This window comes from Melospiza georgiana, chromosome 3 (assembly GCF_028018845.1).
Source record: "Melospiza georgiana isolate bMelGeo1 chromosome 3, bMelGeo1.pri, whole genome shotgun sequence".
Lineage (NCBI taxonomy): Eukaryota > Metazoa > Chordata > Aves > Passeriformes > Passerellidae > Melospiza > Melospiza georgiana.
Window position 1 is genome coordinate 78,203,551 of NC_080432.1, and position 22,148 is coordinate 78,225,698.

Genomic DNA, 22,148 nt, shown 5'->3' on the forward strand with positions numbered 1-22,148 from the left:
ATAATTTGCATGGTAGTCTGTGGTTCTGTCAGAAGGGATTCCCCATGTGTGCTACAATTTAAACCCTGCAGTGGGTGCCCTCAGCTTCTGAGGGTGGCAGAATTGGGGATGGAACAGAGAAATTGAATTTCTATATATGATAAAGGGGGATTTCTGTATAGCTGTCAAATGAGTGCTGCTGCAGGCTTTCCTGTTTATTTGATCTTCCTTTTTTGTCCTGTCTGGTACTTTAGGTGTTCTCCTAAGTTGTGAGAGATGTGGGGTGTTACAAGGCAATGCAGGAAGCCAGCAGAATTAGAGTGCTCCTTTAAGTATTATTTGAAGTGGTATTTTAACTCCAGGTCGCATATTACTTACTTTTATTTTAAAATGAAAGACAGGGCTATTCTATGTATTGTGATCCCCACATCTTACTAAGTTATCTTGAATGGTCTGGGTAAGTAGGCAAGTGTACTTGGGGCTGTGTCAGTTTTTATGCTGTTTCCCACTTCCAAACTTGTCTGTTACTTTGTAATTGCAATTTGTGACCAGATCTTCTTTTTCCGTGCAAAGTACTTGCATTTGTGTGTGGTGCCAAGAGGGGGCAGCAGCTTCCTTCCAATCTTCATCATTAATGAACCTTTGAGAAACAGAACCTGGTGTTTCATGGGTTGGGTTTTTTTTTGTGGTTTGGTTAGTTGGTCGTGGTTTTTTAATTAAAAAAAAAAAAACAACAACTTTATTCAACTTTATTCATTAGAACTATTTCTAGAAACATGTAATCTTAAAATAATTAACATCCAGTCTAATTGACATCCTGTAGCAAGTAGTTTGCAGATGGCACATACTACACTTAAAAATTGTCCTCTCTATATATCAGTGAAGTGCATGTCCAAACACTCATAAACACAGACAAGTAAAATTACATACAGCTCTGCATTCATGACTTGCTAAAAACCACTTGATTTTCCCCATCAATTACTTTAAAAAATGAGTGCTCTGCTCTCTTACAAACTCGGAGACAAACAGTGAAATGTTTTATCTCTTGTTTGTGGATGGGTTGAGGCTTTCCAAAAGAAGGGACTGAATGCACTGATAAAACATGAAGTGTGATGCCAAGTAGGTTTGTAAATACTCCTGCCTGTGCTTCACCAGTGCCCTTCAACCATGATACAGAACCAGCCTTGTCACATTCCTGGAATCTTTGCCCATGGTCATGACAGGTGAGGAGAAGCAGGGAAAAAAGGAGATGACAATTGTGTTTTGCTCTAGTCCACGTTCAGACAGAAGCCCCTTGATTGGAGAAAGAGGAAGGTCAGTTCACATTGACCCACCATTGTCTTTTCTTTACTGGTGCTCCTTTCCAGAGACCACCCAATGATAGTCCAGCCTGCAGGCCTTGTTTGTTGTCATTAGCCAGGTGATCACTAGACCTGTCAGCAGAGGCATAAATATCTCCTTGGTGCTGGTCTTTGTGCAGTCATGCGGTTGTATTATAAAAGCAGCAGGATGGACCATGACTTCATATGTTAAAAAGTTACCTATATACATGAATACTTACAGGAGGGTGAATGCCATCTGCAAGGTCTTTGTAAGATAGTAGACAACTCATTGCAGCATTGTTATCAAAAGCATGGCTCACTTTGTGTTGTGGCATGTCAGAAAAGGTTGTGTGGCCTTTTATGATGAGACACTGAAAGCGCTTCATGCACGAACCATCCACAACCTTTCCACATCCATCCACATCCGTCCACATGACACCGGCATTTCCATATAACAGGCATGCTTTATCCAGGTCACCTTATTCAAATTTTATAAAACTGTCTGTCAGAACAGATGGTGTCACTTAAGGATAAAAAGCTTAGCCATAGATGTGAAGAAAAGCTGCCTCTTCAAGTGAGGTCTGCTAGCTCGTCTTAGTCTTTATCGCCCCTGTCTTTCCCTGCTTGACAGAGGACTTTTCACAGGTTTGTGGTTGGTGTTTTCAGAGGCCTTGGCATTTTTGGATAGGTTTGATTTGTTGCTACAGCTCTGGACAGGTGGCAGCATATCTGTCTATCTCAGTTCGCCCATCTGCAAAATGGTGTTTGCCTGGGCCAGAGAAATTAAGATGCACAAAACACATTTGTAAAGACTGGTTTCTAGGATATGCTCAGAGGGTTAAATTGTCCAGACCATGGGCAGGGTGGTGGGTAATATTACTGTCTGGGTCTTTTCTCCCCTTGTTTTATGGCAAGCATCACCATCTTCTCTGCTATCTGCCACTCCTCATGGAGCAAGACTTCTGGTGACTTCCCTGTCACAGCTCAGGCATCACCCATTGCTGTGTGTTTCTATATTGTTTGTTTTAAGTTGATCTTGGTGTTTCTCTTCAGCCTACAATTTTGGCTGCCTCCCTACCTTTTTGCCTGCCTTCTAGTAGGCAACATACATGTGTTTTCAAAGTCTATTATTGTCTGTTGTCATCTGATTTGGCTGAGAGACTGTTACAAGCTTTGAATAATTTGTTATGTTTGTAAGTTTTCTCTTTTTTTTTTGGTAGCTCAGATTTAGTAGGAGGAAGTGCTGGATATTCAGGGTACTGTTCCTCTTTGGGTTAGCCAATAATGCAGATTATTAATACATTAATAATACAAGGGAACTTTTCCAGTAAAGTCTGTTAAAAATTCTGCGTCTAATCAAAATTATGGATTCTTGAGGTCAGTTCAGGGTAATTATTCAGGGCACAAATGCCTTAGTAACACTACAATGTCATATTTGTTGACTTTCATTTTTTACCATGGCAAAAATATTGTGCTTTAACTTGATTGTCTCCTTCCTGGATTTCTCTTTTTCATACTTGTGACTATACAAAAATAAACAGGATGATAATCTCTTGGATGTCACATGGCAGAGCAGTAGCTGTGCTGTGAGTGTCGAAGTAATGAATTAACTCAGCCCAGGACAAGAGGTTACTAAATAACCTTTGCCTACTGAAGGTGGCAAAGGTTTCTCAGGACTTACAGGCACTTAATGTGAGGCAAAGCCCAATCTAATTGGTGACGTTTGAATGAAGGTTTCCAAATTCTCATGTCCAGACTATACAATGAGATAGCACAGAAAGTTAGATGTGAGGCATCCTCCTTATCATGGATAGCAGGAATTTTCTCCAACTAAGGATGTCTTCCCTCTTGTCTTTATCTAGTTTAGAAATACTTTATCTGACTCCTTGTCGTGTGTCCTTAATGGATTGTAGGACTGTACCGGGGGGAGGAAGGGGGCTTCAAAAAAAGGAAGCCCTCAAGAGAGGTTTCTATTTAAAGTTTGAAACTGATTGTGCAGAAATGGCACCTTCCTTTTAAATAAGTATGTTCTGTGAAATTCACCCTATCTTCAATAATTCACAGGGATTGCACTGGTAGTCTTGTTAACCCCACACAGCCATGGCAGGGTAATTTTCAGTGTAGGTATCAACAACACTGATGAGTTTTAAATGAAATGGTAAATTCTGCTTTCACACTCTACTAATCACAGTGCAGGCTGGAGGTCAGTACAAACTTACATCATAGCTGACATTGGAAAGAAAAGGGCAGTACACAATTTTTATTATGGAAAAAATTAAGGAAAAAGGAATGCAACAACATAACCTTGTCATTCCTTTGGTCTGGCCTGATTACAGGCTGAGGAGCCTTTAACAAGCCCAGTTGCTGAGCAAAGCTTACCAGATTTTGGAGAGAGGGTGGACAGAAAAACCCAGATGGATTTCTACAAGGTTACTTTTCAGTGGACATCTGATCCTGCAGGACTGCTTTGAGAAGACAGACTCCCTTCTTAGAACTCTCTTCATTTTTTCACTTTTGGTTTAATGATGGTGATCTACCAAACAGGTAACTACAGTTAGGTATCTTCTCCTATAATGGGACCTATAGCCTGATATTCCCATCCTGTCTAGGTAATGTTTTGTGCTTCAGACAGGGTTCCACTAAAATCTGCCCATGGAGTGAAGGACTGCCAGTTCTTTGGCAGTCAGTAGGAAAAATCTGAAGGAAGTCTGTATTAAAAACTTAATCTTCCCAGGCTTTAGCCATGCCAATGATGCAGACTAGCCATGGGATTCACAAGCTGCTTCTAATGATTAGAATCCAACTTCCTGTGTTTTATTTGGATTTTTTTGTGTGTTTTAAATATAAGGCACCAGCTGGAAATGTATGTTGTCATTTTTTTGGTTTGAGTTGTAGGTAGCTGACACCATTTTTTACACTTTCTTACCTCAAGAGCCACCTCCTTCAGTTCCCTCAGTCAGACGTGCAGTTAACAGGCAAAGTCAGAGATTTGCTCTCAATAGCAATGGCACAGGCAGGTGCTAAGTGCCAGGAGCAGTTAATATTTAACCTTCTTGTGGACTCTGGCTTGGCTTTTCTGTTCCAACCCACTGGGAGTGCCAGCTCAGGGAAGAAGTTTGGTATCAAAACACCACTGAAAGTCTCCCCTCACCAGAGGATCAGACTCTGCTCTCACAGAATCTCCACAGATGCTGGAGAGAGGTGCAGAGCTAACTGGCCTTCTGAGTGTGGAAACATCCCAGAATGGTGCATACTCTAACCTTCACTGTGGAACAAAAGGTTTTTAAACCTGTGATGTTTTGTAAGGCTGCCTGTGCTATACCTGTATCTGGCTTTGGCAGTGAGGACAGGCTGCTGTAGACAAGCTGGATTTTGATGTATTAGCGTGTAAAAAGCCATCCAGAGGATGCACATGAGGATGGGCACTGGCACTGATAAGATTCAGGCAATCCTCTTTCATTGCTTCACCAGGATTTGGTATTTCTACGACCATATCTGCTGCTACAGTTGCTAAAAATTTCCTAAGCCCAAGGCTTTTAGTGTTAACCACACACAGCATTCACTCAGATGTGAACCATGAAGCACCATGGCAGTGACCAGGAGATGTGCTGCCTCTGTCCCTGTAAGCACTAAGCCACTCTGAAAGGAGGCTGATGGTGTTTGGGGATCTATTTTAACCCACCTTTGCAGGTGTGTTGGATTACTTTTGACGGGGGTGGGGATGAAGGCAAGGTGCAAATTGAGACCAAACTTTCCATTAGGCTAAATCAGGGTTTGAATGACAGCAGAAATGGGCAGATGCTGCTAAGAAGCTTTTGACACTTGTACCATGCTGCAGGTGTGCCAAGCATGTGGCAGAAATATGCAAAAAGTTCATTATAATACAAGTAGTGTTATCTGCTGCCTGGTCCTTTTGCATTGCTGTGTTCCTTAGCTGCCTCATTAGGTGGGGAGTAGGCCTGATTACTGACTTGTTTGTCAAGTGACAAGCCAGGCTAATTAGTTGTGTGGGCAGAGGATTGGTTTCAAGCTCATCAGGAGGGCACCCTCATCCTTTCCTCAATCATACGCGTCCTGCAGCGGGGTTTGCCGCAGGAGTTTGTTTGTGGGTTCTTCTTCTCTAGAGCTCACGGACAGAAAATCTGGGCTAAATGGGGCACTGAGAGGATCTTTTTTTAGCCTGTCACACTGGAGCCGTGGATTGCAGCAGCGCAACTGGCACTTTTGCAGGGCGTGAGGAACACTTCCTTGTCACCCTGCAGGGTGTGTGGCGGGAGTGGGCGTGCAGCGATAATCGAGTCACCGAGTTAAGTGGCAGGCCTGTGTGGCTGATTTACAAATACCAGTGTTCTTTATTTACACAGACATGTAAACAACAGAAGGTAAACAACACCGCCCAGCTCGGTCTAACAAACAGGCTGCTGCTGTTTCACTTCAGGACCTGAGGTGTTTTAGACATTTCACAGAAACTGTATTGACAGCAAACACAGGAAGGCTACGAGGTTACCTTGACTCTTTCTCTCTGCACGGGAATCGCATGCACGGTGCGGCAGCGCGGGGGAACGGCACCGCCTGAGGCTGCAAACGAGGGTATGCAAGGAACCCACCCAGAGCTGGCCTCAAGTTCGAGTCTGGCCGGAGTCAGCAGTATTTGTGAGCAGTACCACTGCAGCCAGTCTGTCCTCTGACAGCACTTCCCACCCAGAGGTCTGAAAGCACTCTGCGAACAGACTGAGCAATCTTCATCACATCCTTGGCAAATCATCCCGTTTATGTACAAGGAAATAAAGGGAGGGCCTTCAAAGAGCGGCTTTCCCAGAGCTCAGGTTTTACTGGTCTCGTTTCCCAACCTTGTGCTTTAAGCATAGCACCATTCTTTCTTCACAGAAGTACATTGCTTCTTGGCATTTTAGGACAAGCTTTTGAATACAAAGAAATGCCCCAAGCACTGGAGGTAGAGGGGCAGTGGACGGTCCCAGTCATGACCAGAAGCTGCTCTGCTCCAAAGCTGCCCCTGCTGAAAGAGGAGCCAGCTACTGTGCGACACATTGCACCCAATCCCAAGCTTTTTCAAGTTTGTCTGAAAACACAACTAAGGGAAACATTAGCTGCAAAAGAAAATCTGTTCAAAAACAACAGTGCTGATGTGCTGTCTTGCAAATTTAACTGCAACAGTAACCCAAAGACAGAAAAATACCTAGTGGAGAAATGAAGAGTTCCAGAAGTTTGCTGCTTTGTGCCAAGGAACAAATTTCCTTAAAGTTTTAGCAGCAAAAGAATCGGCTAGGGCTTGAACAGCACTGAGTTCTCAGCTGTAAATTCACATTTTGGTTGCACAAACACTTCCTAAATAAAAAAAAATTAAAATAACTTCTCCAGATTAACTGGTATTGGATATGTTGTTTGGTTCTGTTTTTTTGGTTTGGTTTCTTTTTTTTCTTTTTTTTTCCTGTTGTGGAGTGATAACCATGGCTTGAACCCAAAACCAGTTTCAGCCTTTCTACCTGTTTTCTAACATGAATTGCAAGTTCGATGGGCTCAGCTTGTATGCTAGATCAAATTCAAGCATGTGAGAATTGCTGCTAAAAAAGCAGCTGGGAAGTTGTGTTTGAGCACAGTATTTAAATACTCAGCTGCCTTCTCTCATGCACATTATGCAGCAAGAAGTTTAACTTCTATCCTCCCAATTAGAACTACAGCCCTATCTTTAGTTATCATAGGAAAGGAGATGAATCAACACAACCATAAGATACACCATTTACAGCTGCCAGTACAGCAGCAGGTAAGATAAAGACGGAAAAAGAGGACTGTTTTTCTTAAATAGTCATTCCTGCAATCCTTTCAAACCCCCAGGTGAAAAGGAAACCTAAGAAATTCTCCTTAAATAAAAGCTATGTACAAATTGCACACATTGCAAATGGAGCACTGAGATCAGTTACAGAAAATAAGATGTACAGTCTTCACTGATAACATCTCTCTTGCTATAAACAGTGATAAACAGCATATGCTTTCTTCAGATGTCAGAACCCAGCAAGACAGCAATATTATGTACACAGGGCTTGTTTGCCTTCTGCCTCCCACAGCAGAGCCCCTCCAAACTCTGTTTTCACTTCAGAAAGCTGTGCAGCGACGCTCCTGCGCACCGTGCCGCTGCTGCTCGGCAGATCACAAGAGAGCTGTCATTGCTGTCTGGCTGATGGGCTTCAGGCAGTCTCTGGGCGTGGAGTACCCCTCGCCCCCCAGAGCAGTTTGCTGGGGCTTCTGGTAGTCTGTGCTGTAGCTCACGGAGGTCACAACACCATTAACTTTGGGTTTGTCGTAGTTTATGACACTCTGGGGTGTCTGATAGTCTCCGTTCCTGGTGTCGGTTTTGCAGGAACTGGAGAAGCTGCCAGCGGTAAGGGAGTGTAGCTGAGACGAGGCGACGGGAACGTTGTAGCCGTTCTCAGGGGGGAAATTGCCTTCTCTTGCTATGTGCCGCTCTATGATGGGGGTGGCGTACTCGGGCTCCTGGCTGGTCAGGGGCAGAGCATATTCATGCCTGTTAGCTCTGTGAGGGCAGTGATAGTGATTTTCAAACTCAGAACTCCCCCTTCTTCCCTCCTCTTTGGTGTCCATGGGGCGAAAAGTAGATCCTTTACGTGTTACCGTCCCGGTTCCGATCATGAGAGGCTGCTGATAATCTACAAGGAAGCATGAAATGCTCAGTTAGGCACAGATTGGTTATCTTATGTATATAATACTTATGCACAGATAGGTATTTTATGTTGAAAAGCTACTCTGTTTTTGTATCAAAAGTGTGGTTTTTGGGGATGTGAGGAAACCTTTCCCCAGCACTGATCCTGTAACCTCCTTCAGCGAGCAAGAGTTGCAGAACATGGCAGAAGCTTTTCCACAGAGAAGCTCCAATCTGCCACCTCCTTTTCTACTCTCTCCCTCCCTTCCCCTACCTACCCCCCAAATAAATTAACATTTCTGGAGTATACTTGAAAGCCCTAAAAAAGAGTGAGGTCAACAAAACATTAACAACAAACTGGACAAAGGACACTGCATGAAGATCCACAAGCGAGAAGTTCTCCAAAATGAGTGTTCCACTTTTGGAATAATTAAAATGCCCAGAGGATTCTTAACGAGCCGGCTTTATTTAAAAGGCATCTCACAGCAGCTGACTGACAAGAAGGATGAAGTTAGGCAAAACGGCAGCCAAGAGAGTCAATGGAAGTGTGAAATGTGCTAAGCCAGCTCAGCACGGCTGCAGGCGTGCCAGGGGGGATGAGCTTGGGGGGAGAAGCGGGAATGGTGCTGCTGGAGGGACTGGGCAGTCACCCAGTCAAGGGGGAGGGCAGGGACAGAGCTGGCCTAAGGGCTGAGCAGGAGCAAGGAGCGAGATGGAGGAAACATGGCCACAAGAAGTGCGTGTTTGTGCCTCTAGCTATGGTAGGTGCCAGGCTGCCGTGTGAGGAGGTCTGAACGAGAAGGTTTTCTGAAAAAACAAGCAATGCTGTTATGAGGAAAGTGAACGTTCTAACTTTCTCGCTTTGGCGCTGGTGACAATCTCGTACAGATACCAAGGGTGGCCTGAACAGCTCTAGTAAATGACACTGCTAAAGTGTGGCGTTTGCACGCAGGCGTGAAGAAGTTAGCTCGGTTTCTGTTCTGGCATCGCGGTTCAGCTGACATGAGCGTCGAATTCGATCCCATATGTCCTGTGAATCTTTTTGGCAGTTTCTGGCTGGGTCCCAAACTTCAGCATGTAGGGTGAAGGTGTTATGATATTTCTCCAAGTAAGTAGTGCAGCTCTCCCCAGCATCGCTGCCGCCATCCCCAGAAATCTCTCTCGCTCAGGATGGAGCATCTCGGCTTCCTCCTGGCTGCCTCTGGGAACCAGCAGGCAGTCTGAAGCGAGGGAATTCCATGTAGCATGAAAACCTATATGCAAACTGTGTGATCCCTGCAATTAAATTATTAAATGGCACATTTCTAGGTTGCATCCACGTTCTTATTTAATGTTTTTTTAATTTTAAGGAGACTGCAGGTGAAATGCTAAGGCTGGGAATATGCCTGAGCCAGGCTGAGAGTTCAGACTTCTCATAAACACAGCAGGAGGGGATGGTTCCCAGACATGGCCAGGGAACCAAAAAAACATATTTTGTGAGCAACCTTTATTCGTTCTTTTTCCTTAAAGCTGTTTTATAGGTCTCTGCACATTTATATTGAAAGTTCCTACAGAGGATTGAAACTGTCTTTGAAAGATACTGAGAGCAGCACCATATGGAATTACAGTAACCATCCATTTGTTTTTTAAATGTGTTTCTCTGCCAAACACAATGAAGAAATTCTAAGGAATTTCTAAGGTCTGGAGGCTGGAAACAGGAAACTAATCTTTCTTCAAGAGTGCTGATCACTGATCCCATGAAATGGCTGGTCTCACTAGCCTTACCAGACAGACTAGACTAGGCAGGGATAAGATGTGCTAAGAGGATGAATTAAAAAATCATCCCTTTGGGATGCAAATAGTACTGATGCTCTTTCATTGGGATTTGCTCTATCCAAACAGTGACCTGGAGCCAAAGTAACACAGGAAGAAATGCTGTGGTTGGCTCACTTCTTCCCTCTCATCTACCTGCCCGCTCTTCAGGAGGCCTCACCTCCCAGATAGTTCAGGAAAGCTGCACAGGGATCTGAGCACAACTTCCAGCTAGGCATGAAATCCCACCATAAACCAACTAAATAATTTTTCTATTTGATCAGCAGCAAGGGGCATCATATTCTGTTCCATTTCCAGAGACACTTGTGTTTAAATAGAAACACAAAAATTAGTCAGCAAAGGGAAGCAATCCTATCCTAGGCACATTCTTGCACTTCATCCATGCCTGAGTGCCTTCCATCAGTACCTTCAGCTGCAACTATGTCAGAGTCAGGAAATTTTTCCAACAACTCCACGAAAACAAAATTCCAAAACAGTGGGCCTTTCCCTCCCTAATATATTTATAGCTGCTTCACTATACATTTGGGATGAACATAAATAAATCTGTTCCTGAGACTCAGTTTGCATGAGAGTTGAAGCTTGTCACACTGCTGGGCCATCCCTCTGCCTGTTACTGGCTCTGCACACAGAGCAAAAGGGATGGATCTGAGGGGGAGAGCTGTTACCTGCCATGTCACTGGTGACCAGATCCAGCTTTTGTGGTGTCTCCTTCTCATTATTATAGCTGATGGTAAATTCGGTTGACTGATGTCTGGTAAAGGGCTGCTTGATTTGTTTCCAACAACCTGTGAAAAAGAAATTAAAATAGAAGGCTTATCAGCAAGTTAAATGCTTGGAATCAGAAGACTTAGCAGCAAGTTTAATTTTTGGTATACTCATTGCTGTCAATATATTGAAATAGTTTAAAAACATGACTAAAATGGGCTGTTTGTTCAAAAAAAGCCCCCTGAATATGGAGGGTGAAGGAAGAAGTGAATCATCAACTGGGATTTCCAAGTTTATATAAGATTTTTTGGCAAGAAGGGCTCAAACTCTGTAGGTGCCTACAGTGATGCCTTAACAAAATATATTGATAAAATACCAACTTAAAGTCAGTTATGTTTAGGCATTGAATATGTGGCAAAAATAATGCTTAAAATTTCTCCTTTTGCAGTGGATTCGTGTGGCTTCTGATTCATGGGTATCTGAGCACCTGCACTCATCAATTAACTTGTTCTCACAACATCCTTGTGAGACAGAAAAGAAAAAATCCACAGTGTCAGGGACTTGCTGGAGCCTGTGCCAGGAGGTCTGGGGAGAGGTGAGCTTGACTCACAGCTTTGCAAGCCCCAAGCCTGGCTCACAAGGGCTTAGGAGCTTGATTTATGAAGCAGACACACAACAAATGAACTGACTGGGTAAGAGGCTATCTCCAATTTCTTGGGATTTGTCCTCATTAGCAAGTGAGAAAGGATTATGATGTGACCTTGAAAAATCATATTAGCAAATATGATGTTAAGTACAAATTAATTTTCTAATGAGGGCGAGCTGCAGTGGGTAACAGCATTCCTTTCACTGACGTCAGCACCTACTGAGGGATGAAATTTTGGAGCTGAGCTGTTGCAAGAGACTTGTCAAGAGACATATGAAGTGCTCAGTGGTTTGGGTTTTTTGTGGAAAGCCGAGTTTCAGAAGGATATTCCTCGATGGAACTGGTTGGCCAGGAAAATCACCCCAACTGCCAAGCTGATGGGAACCCCACTCTAGAAAATGTTATTGAGCAAGACAAAGAAAATATTTTTGCAGTCATCTTCTAAAGCAATGTATCAAGCCAATCCCTCATTCAATACAGCTCACTGTTCTTAGGCTTTATAAATACACTTTCAGCCAGGGAGCGCAGTGAGAAGAAAATATTCAAGCCATAAAAAATGATTACCTCTTGCTCTCTTAGAGAAAGGCAATCCCCTCTGCTGTGGGGAAAAGAAAAGAAAAGCAGCAATTTTCTGCAAAATAGGTATTTTGGAAGTGGGAAGGAAAAGGAGGGCACCTGGGAGCACTCTTACATGCTAATTTATGCACTCTGTATAATAGATCTTTTGTTAATTGCCTTTCTGTCATAGAAACCAAATTATATTGTTTCTCAGGGCACTGTGCTAGGATGACACAAGTGGGACTATCATTTGCTGTTTCCCTTGTATGAAGAGGTGAATTTGAATGAGGAAATGTGGATGCTATTTCACAAGCATTAAATGCTTAGCTGCATAAACCCCTTCCTGCTGGCCCAGTGGACAGGACAGGGCAAAGTGCATGATTCTCCACTAACCTGATTTCTGAGTACTGGATAATCCATAAGAAAGTCCTTTGGCTTCTCGCCTGTGAGGAGAGGAAAGGGTTTATAACATCACTACTTTCAGCTTCATGCCTTAGCTCCAGCAGAGCCTTTTTATTTAGTGGCTGAGGACAAGGCTTCACTTTAAGTTCCTGGAGGTTGTTGTTTACTAGAACTAGGCAAGCAAACCAGCACTTTGACATTTTCTTTTCTTCTCCATCTATGTGCAACTTGTGAGTGCTGGTGTTCAAATTTCCAGGGCTGGCACTCACCAGTTTGATGTGTCTATGTCTAGATGTGTCACTCTGGGCTATGTTTGGGTCTGCTCTTCTGAATTTTTTGGCTATTTTATAGATTTACTGGGAATCCAGGGCAGAGCTGAGTATCACATATACTCAGCTCTGGTGATGAAGCAGCAACACCAGAGCATTGCTTACACTTCCAAATCCCCATCTCCTGACAGAAGCATTTCCTGGTTCAACATGCAAGTGCAGGTTCATAGGAATGGGCATCTAGCAGGAAGCACAGCTAGCAGTGATTCTTCCAGTCCTCAGTCTTGTGAGATGAAATAGCTTCATTTTAGCTGCTTGCACCAGTGTATGTGTGACTCCACAGAGCAGAGCTCTGCTTCCAGCCTGCTAGGGTAAGTGCTCTAACTTAAGGGACTGGGAAGCAGAAACACAAGAGGAGGGAAATAAAAGAAAATGATCCAGATAGATAGCTCAAATCTTCCTTCCCTTCACTGCATTTTTATTTGATTTTGATGTGGTAAGTATCCTATCTTTGACTGCTTTACACCTCAATGCATGTGGGTATATGTAGGGTGAAGAGAGCAGCTGGTTATGCACAGTTCTGACCTGCTTTACCTTCATTTTTCTCTTGACTAGGGGAGGCATACAGTAAGAAATATAATTTACAATGTCCATGAATGCACCAGCTCCTCCTGGTTTAATTTATAATCTGCATGGTAGCCTGTGGTTCTGTCAGAAGGGATTCCCCATGTGTGCTACAATTTAAACCCTGCAGTGGGTACCCTCAGCGCTGAGTTCCACTTAAAAGAAAGACTGACAAACAGGATCAATTCCCAGCTCTCTGGTTAGGAGGCTCTGGAAAGAGGGCATGGAGTTGGACAGGCTAGCTAGGTACCCACCAATGCCTCCTTTCACAAACACCAGTATCTTACTTGCGTAGGGCTGCGCAGATGCAAATTCCAGAGAACAGGAACAGAAACAGCACGATGAAGATGGGGACAATTATAGCTGTGAGCTTTAAACCTGCATGAGAAAAAAAGAAGGCATAAAAGTTTAAAAGGTAAATTACTCCAAAGATGGCAATTTTTACAACAGCGAGAGGTAGATAATGTTGCAGGAATGCTTCTTGAGGAGAGCATGAAAATGTACAACAGTAAAACTAAAAGACAATCCTCAGCCATGGTTGGATGCCATGGACCCGTGTGGAACAATGTTGAAACAAAATAGTTGAATATACTTTCTCAAGAGTTACACTTGACTTGGCAGCTATATGCATCCTTACAAAGAGCAGCTCTTTCTTAATACACACTAGATGACTTTAAAAAAGCCACTCATACACACTCTGTTTGCAGTTGCTTATAAATCTGCCAAAGGAGACCGCAATTTTACATGCCAAGTATCTGGCTCATGCTGAACTGGCTGAAACATTTCAGTCAAAATAGCTCAAAGATTTCCAAGAGGGAACCTAGGGAAAACCTGTTTAGCCACTGTTAAATTCTAACACAAAATGCTTTAGAGCAGGGATTTGAAAATTAGAACTGGGGTGGCTCTTGTGTCAGGAGCGTGCTGTTCCCTGCTTCCACAGACACTTGCCAACTGGGAGAATAAGGCAGTACAAGTGTCCACAGGGTATTTACAATTTAGCAGATGAAATCTCAGTAGATTTCATTTTCAGTGAACATGGATATGGTTTACTCCTACCGCTGCACAGATGAACAGAGCTTGCTTGCTCTTGGCAAGCAGTTTCAGAATTTTTTTCTTCCACTGATTGCTTCTTACAACTTGTTTTTTTCACAGAGGCATTTCTACAACTATCAGCTACCTAATGGGTAGTAGCATTTGGTACAGTGGGTCTGGCAATTCCTGCCTGGCTATGAGCCCACCAAACAGTCAGTATAAGCACCAAATTTTGTTTGTTTGCTTTTTAAAGTCTATGAAGTTAGCTCCACAACATTAAAGGATGAAGACTGCAAATTCGGGGAGAATTACACAAATTAATGTTGTCTGAGCCCCCATAAACACAGGCATTATGGAAGAGTGTTTAATTACACAATCAGGCACTGCTGTATGCTGCTTTCAGCTGTGAACTCACTCTGGAAGGAGTCAGGGTTGTGTGGAGAGAAGATAACACTTTAGTGAGACAACTACTTCACATACTAAAAAATTCTAAAATACAGGATGAGAGTGAGGAAGAACTCTCCCAAAAATTGCTGCTGAGTGCTCACTGTATTCCCTTGAGCCACCCACCAAGCATGGCAAATCAACCAATATGACAGGGAAACCAAAGCCCAATGTTTAACACATCAAGGAAAATTAGGGCTTTCAATCTCTTTCTGTGCCTTAAGACAAAAAGAACCTATTGCTCCTCCCTCTTCTCTCTGTCATTACTAAAGTCTGAAGGGAAAATAAAAGTTTTGATTTGTGAGAAAGTTTAAAGTTCACTCAGACTGGGCTGAAGACATGATGCATCCTAGAGAAAATGCAGCACTAGGTAGTGTTACCCAAGCTAGTTTCTTCGGAGGGGATGGGCTCTGTAACAGTCCTGTCTTCTTTCCCAAGGGAGGTTTCTGTGCTCTGACTCGGTTTCTGCCACATGGAATGCGTGAAGGAGCTGTTAGCTGCAAGAGAGGAGGGGACATCAGTGGCACTGGGCAGCACAGAGGGCTTCAGAGGCACCATGCACTGCTGCTGACCCCATACCTGGCATTATTCTACAGCCCATCAGCTCCAGCTTCAGGGCTATCCTTTGGTTCCAGCTCTGAGGGATGATCCGCACGTAACGGGCCACGATGGGAGGGATGAAGTTATTGCGCACCACGTCACCGGCGTTGGAGTTGCCCTGGAACACCTGCAACGGAAGGGACACACATTGTCTGCCCTGCTTTAAAAGCCTCTTTCCTCAAAGTGCTCCTGACATCCAGCTTCAAAGATTTTCATCCTAAGACTAACACACGGATAACCTGGGATTCAGCCACAAGATTTCAGGAATTGAGAGTTCTGGAAAGAAATAATCGTTTTAGTTGTGCCAGATGATCACATTTTTCTGTTGGCTTGGAGGAGAAAGATTATCACTGTTTCAATACTGTGGAATTCCCAGTTAATGTATGCTGGTATCATTTTTTATTTAAGAGCACTGCAGCACCCTTTCTTGGAAATAGTGGATAGAAACATAAAAAGGAAAAACCTGAAGTGAACCATTTCTAGACATTTTAGTAAAATGGTCCATTTTCTATATCAAACTTGAAGAATTACTATTAAGTACACAGTTGTCACTGCATTTATATATTATTACCCAGAATCAGCTCAGCCCCTTGTGCAGAACAACCATCCTTGCAATATTAGTTCTTGGAGATGCTTCAGCATGATTTAGGAAAACTTAAAAGCTGATGAGACAGAGAAGTGAGCTCAGCATATCTTAGATAAATTGCCAGGCCATATAGGGTTCTGATGGGGCAGGTTCCGTCATGCACCTTAGCTGAAACTAAGACTGAATATAATACTTTCAAAGGATATTTGTATACAACAAGTCACTGTGGGAAACTGCAAGCCTGCATATTTTAAATAGCTACGCCTTTGCAGTTCACCCACTACTAGGCTGATTTGTCACTCTTTGGGCCAGCATCCCCTCAGTTTAACATTTTAAAAAATATTAACACTATTAATGTTGGAAATTCCTTGCCATGCAAGCTAAGAAAAGCAGAGCCAGCAGGAAATCTCTCTTCAGCTCTGCCAAGTTTTCAAAAACTGCCATCAGTGCTGAGGACAGTAGAGCCTTCTCCTGAGGCCAGCTGAGATCCCTCAGGAAGGATGGGTCTGACTTTGAACACTGTGGGAACAGGGAGGAAGGCTTTTGGGATTTCTTTTGTTTGAAAGAAAACACGAAGGTTTCAGGGGAAAATGTTTCCAGACAAACTGCACCAGCAGCTCTGCCCCTCACTGGAGGGGTTGTTTCATTTGGCAGGGGGAGGTGGATTGACCATCCCAATGCATTTGGAGCTGACCCTCAGCTTTGCTGGTGCCATACCAACAGCATCCCTGGCACGGGCAAACGCTGAGCTGAGCAAAGGACTTGCCCCAACAGCTGCTTTACAGCTCCAGTTACAGCACTTTTTTAAAAGAAGGGTGCAGACATACACATGCCTCCCTGCGTGTGTCCCACAGCTCCACCAATCCCTGGATAACTTCCTTGTTTCAACAAGCTCACTATCTGCTCTGCAGCCATAAATTACACTGGTGAAGACAGCCCAAGTCTAGACAAGTTTGAAACTCCTAATCATTCTTGACAGTGAAAGCTTGCCCTTCAATGTCAAGACAGCATAGGCATTATTGTTTTGTGTTTTCCTACCCTTCCCACTTTCCCTTACCTTTTCTTCATTGCTCAGAATCCCTTTGTAAGTTCTCCATTTTGAGTTGTTATTTTTATAGTTCATTGTAAATGTCTTCACATAAAAGTTGAAATGCATGGATCCAGAACCAGTGGTCTTAATCCCTTTTAAGAAAATGCAAGAAACATTTTCATTTGCTATGTGCCTGTTTTAAGGGAACATTTCCATACGCAAACACAGAAGCCAAATCAATTTGGAAAACTTGATATTCAAGGTGTTAGTTTATTTTTCAAACCATGTTGGAATTGAGTTTAAAAGTTGGGTGAAGAATGGAAATCTGTTTTAAATTGTGAACTTAGACCAATAGATATTTTTAATAGAGCACAAAAGGCTCTGGGAGCTAGGTCTGTTCAGCCTTGAGGAGAGATGTCTGAGGGGACTTCATCAATGTCTGTCAGTATCTAAAAGGAGTGTGCCAAGAGGATGGAGCCAGGCTCTGCTCAGTGGTGCCAAGCACTAGGACAAGAGGCAATGAAACTGATGCACAGGAAGTTCCACCTGAACATGAGGAAGAACTTTACTGCGGCCAAACACAGGAGCAGGCTGCCCGAAGTGATTGTGGAGTCTCTCTCACTGCAGATATCCAAGAATTACCTGGACACAATCCTGGGCTGTGTGCTCTAGGATGACCCTGCTTGAGGCTGGACCATATGACCCACTGTGGTGCCTTCCAGTTTTACTCATTCTGTGATTCTGTGACTCCAAAATGAAAATTGCTTTTTGATATTATGGTCTGTATCAGCCATCTTTACATCTTTAGCAGCAACTGTAATTTACATTTTTACAACTAAACCAGGAGATGGAAACAGGAATTTCTTTCACTTAGGCCTTGTTTTAAAGGCTGTGACTTTCATGTTTCTTATTGATTTCAGATCATCCACCCAGACTCCACTGCTCCTTGTGTAAAGTATTTTGTCCCGTCAGCATGTTTACAGATCAGCTGAGTTCAATCCTATATCCTTGTAGGAACACCAGTCTTGCAAATAGTTTCTTGTTTAAACAGGAAAATTATATTCCTGAGCGCAGAAAGTGCAGAACACTTAATTACATTTAACAAAAGAAACGTTGCATTAGTGCACTATCAGCTTTCCAGCTGCATTCAGTTTCTTCTCCAGCTGAAACCCCCCAATTCCCAGAGAGTGACATACCCGTGATTCTCTTCTTCTCTCCCAGGTCTATCTCCAGCCATTCCCGGTTGCTGCTGTGGTTGGAGGCCCAAGACCATCCCGGGACTTGTAGCCAAGCCTTGTCTGGGGACCACAGGAGTAGTTGCCCAAATTCATTGGTCTCCTCCCAGTAGGAAGATGCAGTAACCTGGCTCTTGGAGAGGAATCCCTCTTCCAGACTGAGAGATTTGTTGCAGCCTAGGAGTCCCCACACAGACAGGCAGAAGGAGTTATTTTGCATTTTCACAGGATATTTTTATATTAGGCTAGCAACATTTGAAGACCACCCACAACAGCAAAGTCAGACATTGCTGAATCTAGTGCTAGCCTGATGCTCTCCATTAGCTGTGGTGTTTACCAGTCAATTTGTAGCGTATGATCCAGTACCAGAGTGCTGCAGTCCCAATCCTTTACCAGTCTAACTCCTACATACATGACACCTTCTGACTACATCTGCTATTTTTGCCATTTAGTCTTTTAATCTCTGCACTTTTGTCTCATTCCTGTGAAGACATATTTTATTTTTAAATTTTTCCTTCTGAAACATAATATTTATGTTTTGAGATTGGCATTAACTAATTCTGCTGTACAAAACATTTCACAGATGAAGGCACTGTACTGAGAGGAATACTTTACTGTAAATATTTCATGATTCCCACCTGCAATTAGGGCTAGGAAAGTTACTCATTAGAGAAGCTCCTTGATACAGCTGCCAAGATGTGATATCATGAAGATAATATCTGTGGGTAAGCACTACAAACTCCACCAAAGAACCCACAAAGTCTCTGCACATCAAGGTTCTTCAGAGAAAACAGGCCAATGGAATATGGTTCAATGAAGTTAAAAATAATTCCTTGGCAGATTCAAAGACCTATACATGCTCTACAGTTTTCAGTAGAATACTAAATGATATTATCTCAAATGAGTGAAATATAATTCAAATGAACGAATGCGAACTTCCCCCCCCCCTCTTTGCTGTGTTTTATGGAAATGAACGGCTTGACAGATTAAAAGAGGGTTTTGTATCTTGGAAAGCCATAAACAAAAACGCCTTCTGTATCAGTGCAATATAAATATATTTTCATTTCTCTCCTATGTTTTCTTTCTCCGCTTGTATGATGAAGATGGAAATTACAAATATCTGAAGAAAAACTGCTTTCATTTTCTGTAGCCTAAAGTACATAAAAATGGGATTATCTGATTGTCATTTTTCATATGCTGGCACCAGAAATGTAACAGCAGAATACTATTTCTGTTTCTCATCTATGTGCGTATGACCGCACATATTCTGTGTTTTTTCCTAGCTCGCTTCAGATCCCTTCAATTTTTTTATTCACTTGCCAATTTTAAAAAACTGTTGTCCTAAAATATCCTTCCTAGACACAGCCTGACATTCTCCTGATTATTTTTTAAAACTTTTACAGAAAATATTTAAATAGCTCAAAACAAAGCAGTTTTTCTTACCATTTGAAGTAAACGTAAATCGCTTATCTGACAGAGAACCACTGTAAGAGAAGAAAAAGGTAATTCAGCCTCTCATGAGGTGGTCACAGGAGTGCTGAGGCAGAGCTGCACAATCACTGTTTATCCAGTAAAACATCTCTGGCCAGACAGCCACTTTCTCTGCTGGCTGGATACTGACCCCTGTAAGAGCACTCAAGTGCGTCTCTCACTGTGACTGAAATCAGGTAATTTTTTAATGGTTTTGAGCATTTTTTAAAGCTTTAGAGTGATTTCCCATTGCCTCACTCTGTTACTCCTGCTGCTTGTGAAAGAGCTACACTTGATAGAGACTAAACCACACCAGCTCTGGCCATTCCTACTTGGGCTACAGGTGTGTCATAGGATGAAAATGGGATGAAAACTGCTCCTTGTTTTAATCTGGGTGGGAACCAGTTCTGTTATAACCACGGCCAACATCTCCCATCAGGAATGGTTCTTTATGCTCCATTAAACACATCTATAGCTCCCTTTTTCTTCCTCCTTCTGACATGGATTGTTTTGCTTCAGGGGAAAAGCCATTTCTTGGGCCACTCCACACAGCCCTGCACAATGCAGGACAAGATAAAATCACCACTCTAAGGGAGAGCTGAATTTTCCTTGGCCTCTCGGGGAGCTGCTTTCTAATTCCCAAGGAGATGCCCCTGAGGTTTCATTCCAGAAGCAATGAATCCAACTGGCTGCTTAATAAAAAGAAAAGCCAGGGTTTTAACATGAAATTAGTTTGGATTTCTTGAAAATCTGCCCCCTCCACTGTCACTTCAATTAGCTACATGCATCACTGGCCCCTTTTGAAAAGCCTTGGCTAGCGTGACTAAGCAGTAAAACAACTTCTGCACCAAGCATGGAGACAGTTCCCTTTTAGGCTGCTCTTTCTTTGTTTTTGGCCAGGAAAATTTCCCCCAAGCTACTGTCTGCAGCCTCACCACGGTGTTATATGTTTTGCAGGGCTATATGTTTTGAGAGCACTGCAAATGGGGAATAGGAAAGTAGTCCCATGTCAAGGTCAATAAAAACACTGCCTTTTTTTGTCACTGAGGGAAAACTAATGACTACAGGCAAACGAAGCCCTTCAGAGCTCTGGGTGGGAGCTGATTTATTTGGGCATGTAGGCGGCTGAGTAGCTAGAAGGGGAAACACAAGCCCTCCCTCCCACATCTTCCCCACAGGCAATCCTTGGGGGCAATCAGATGCACTCTGCTCACTTCAAACCAGTTCGACATCACAGCCAAAACAGTTGTTGATTTCTTAGAGAAGGCAAAGCAATTCATTTCAAGGGAAAAGAAGAAAATAAATATCTAAAAACCTACCTAAAACAGCAATCACAGTGCTCCTTGAATACTTATAATAAAAAAAAGTCAACCAGAACCCTTTCAAATAGAGCACTGCAAATTTAGCAAATAGAGGACTGCAAATTTAGCAAATCAAGGTTAGCACTTCTAAGGTCTACAAAGCTATGAAATCAAGCTGATAAATTTCTACTGTAATTCACTAAAGAGAACAAGCCAATTCAGTAAGTGGTAATTCATCAGTTTCCTAATGTGACTGCTGGAATTTTGTCACACAGGTTCCACTTTGTCCTCTAAGGGACAGAATCACTCCATGTTCCTCATTTGCCTGACAAGCTTCAGGATCCTGCCTTTCTTTTTTTTTTTTTTTTTTTTTTTTTTTCCCAGAGCTGGTCTCAAGCAAACTTCTCCTAAGCAGTGTAGGTTAACCCCAAATCTCATCTTTCACTGTTGACAAGCACACAGCCTCTTGCATTTTCAAAGGCAAATGATTCCACATGTGCAGAGGTACAGCCACAGGCCAGGCCATGCTACAGCACCTGTGTATTTGCACTGGGGTATCAGAACTGCCCAATAAACCCAGCCACTCGGGCTTCATTACAGCATCTGGGGGTGCAGGTCTGCACATGGATCATGGGAAGTGACAACCTCACACATGCTGGAGCATAACAAACACACTGAGAGATGGAGTGGGGAGGCCAAGGTCAGCTCTTGCAGGGTGCTGGGTGAGCAAGACATAACTCCATGTTAACAACACAACACTTAACAGCTCGATGCACTCCAGCAGCAGCTTTTGATGAGGTCAATTTCGGCTAAAGTCGCTAAATAATTTAAACCTTTAATACTGAAATCCATTATAAATGAGATTTTAAAAGCTTGAGCAAGCTCTTATTTAAGGGCATCTAAAAAGCTCTTAAGGCACTGCTGCTCAAGCACCAGTTTTTCCATGCAGGCATTGGCTCATCTGCAGGATTTTCTTTCAGCATGTAGGCACTGCAGAACAGGGAAGCCATGCAGCTTTGCAGATACTGCTTATAAAAGATTTTTTAAAGCACAAAATGCATTGGTTCATTTTCTTAGTAAACAGGCCTAGTGTTTCTAGGAGCCCTTTTTCATGTTTTGGAACAAAAGCATTTCCCTACATACTCCAATTTCCCTCTCCTGGGCTCACACCAACAGTTCATCTGCTCCAGAGACTGTCCCGGCTGCCAGGTGTGGCAGAAACGTCCTAGGAAGGGCTGTGCTGACACTCCCATTTTTCTCAAACTCTGTGCCCTCTAGTTTGCAGGCAGTGAGCCTGTGGCTTCCTGTAAAACCTGCAGAAAACTTCTGTTGTCTACTCAGGGCAATTCTGTCCCTTGGAGACGTGCATCATACTCAAGGGGTGCCTCTGTCTGTCCCTGTAGGCAGGAGAGCTACAGGGGCTCTGCTCCTCCTCAGGGTTCTCTCTCAGGCCCTCG

The 22,148-nt window shown here is 43.1% G+C and overlaps 1 protein-coding gene across 1 annotated transcript in view; it reads right to left on the reverse strand.

The window, feature by feature from the left end:
• Positions 1-5,630: 5,630 nt before the first annotated feature.
• Positions 5,631-22,148, reverse strand: part of DCBLD1 (discoidin, CUB and LCCL domain containing 1) — a 46,107-nt gene continuing 29,589 nt past the window's right edge. Inside the window, exons 7-15 of the mRNA XM_058021351.1 lie at positions 19,364-19,404; positions 17,882-18,097; positions 16,713-16,837; positions 15,049-15,196; positions 14,850-14,966; positions 13,281-13,371; positions 12,092-12,141; positions 10,455-10,574; positions 5,631-7,984 (exon numbers count right to left, since the gene is read on the reverse strand). Of these exons, the coding sequence (XP_057877334.1) occupies positions 7,467-7,984; positions 10,455-10,574; positions 12,092-12,141; positions 13,281-13,371; positions 14,850-14,966; positions 15,049-15,196; positions 16,713-16,837; positions 17,882-18,097; positions 19,364-19,404 (1,426 nt within the window). The 3' untranslated portion in view covers positions 5,631-7,466. The remainder of the gene's footprint in view (positions 7,985-10,454; positions 10,575-12,091; positions 12,142-13,280; positions 13,372-14,849; positions 14,967-15,048; positions 15,197-16,712; positions 16,838-17,881; positions 18,098-19,363; positions 19,405-22,148) is intronic.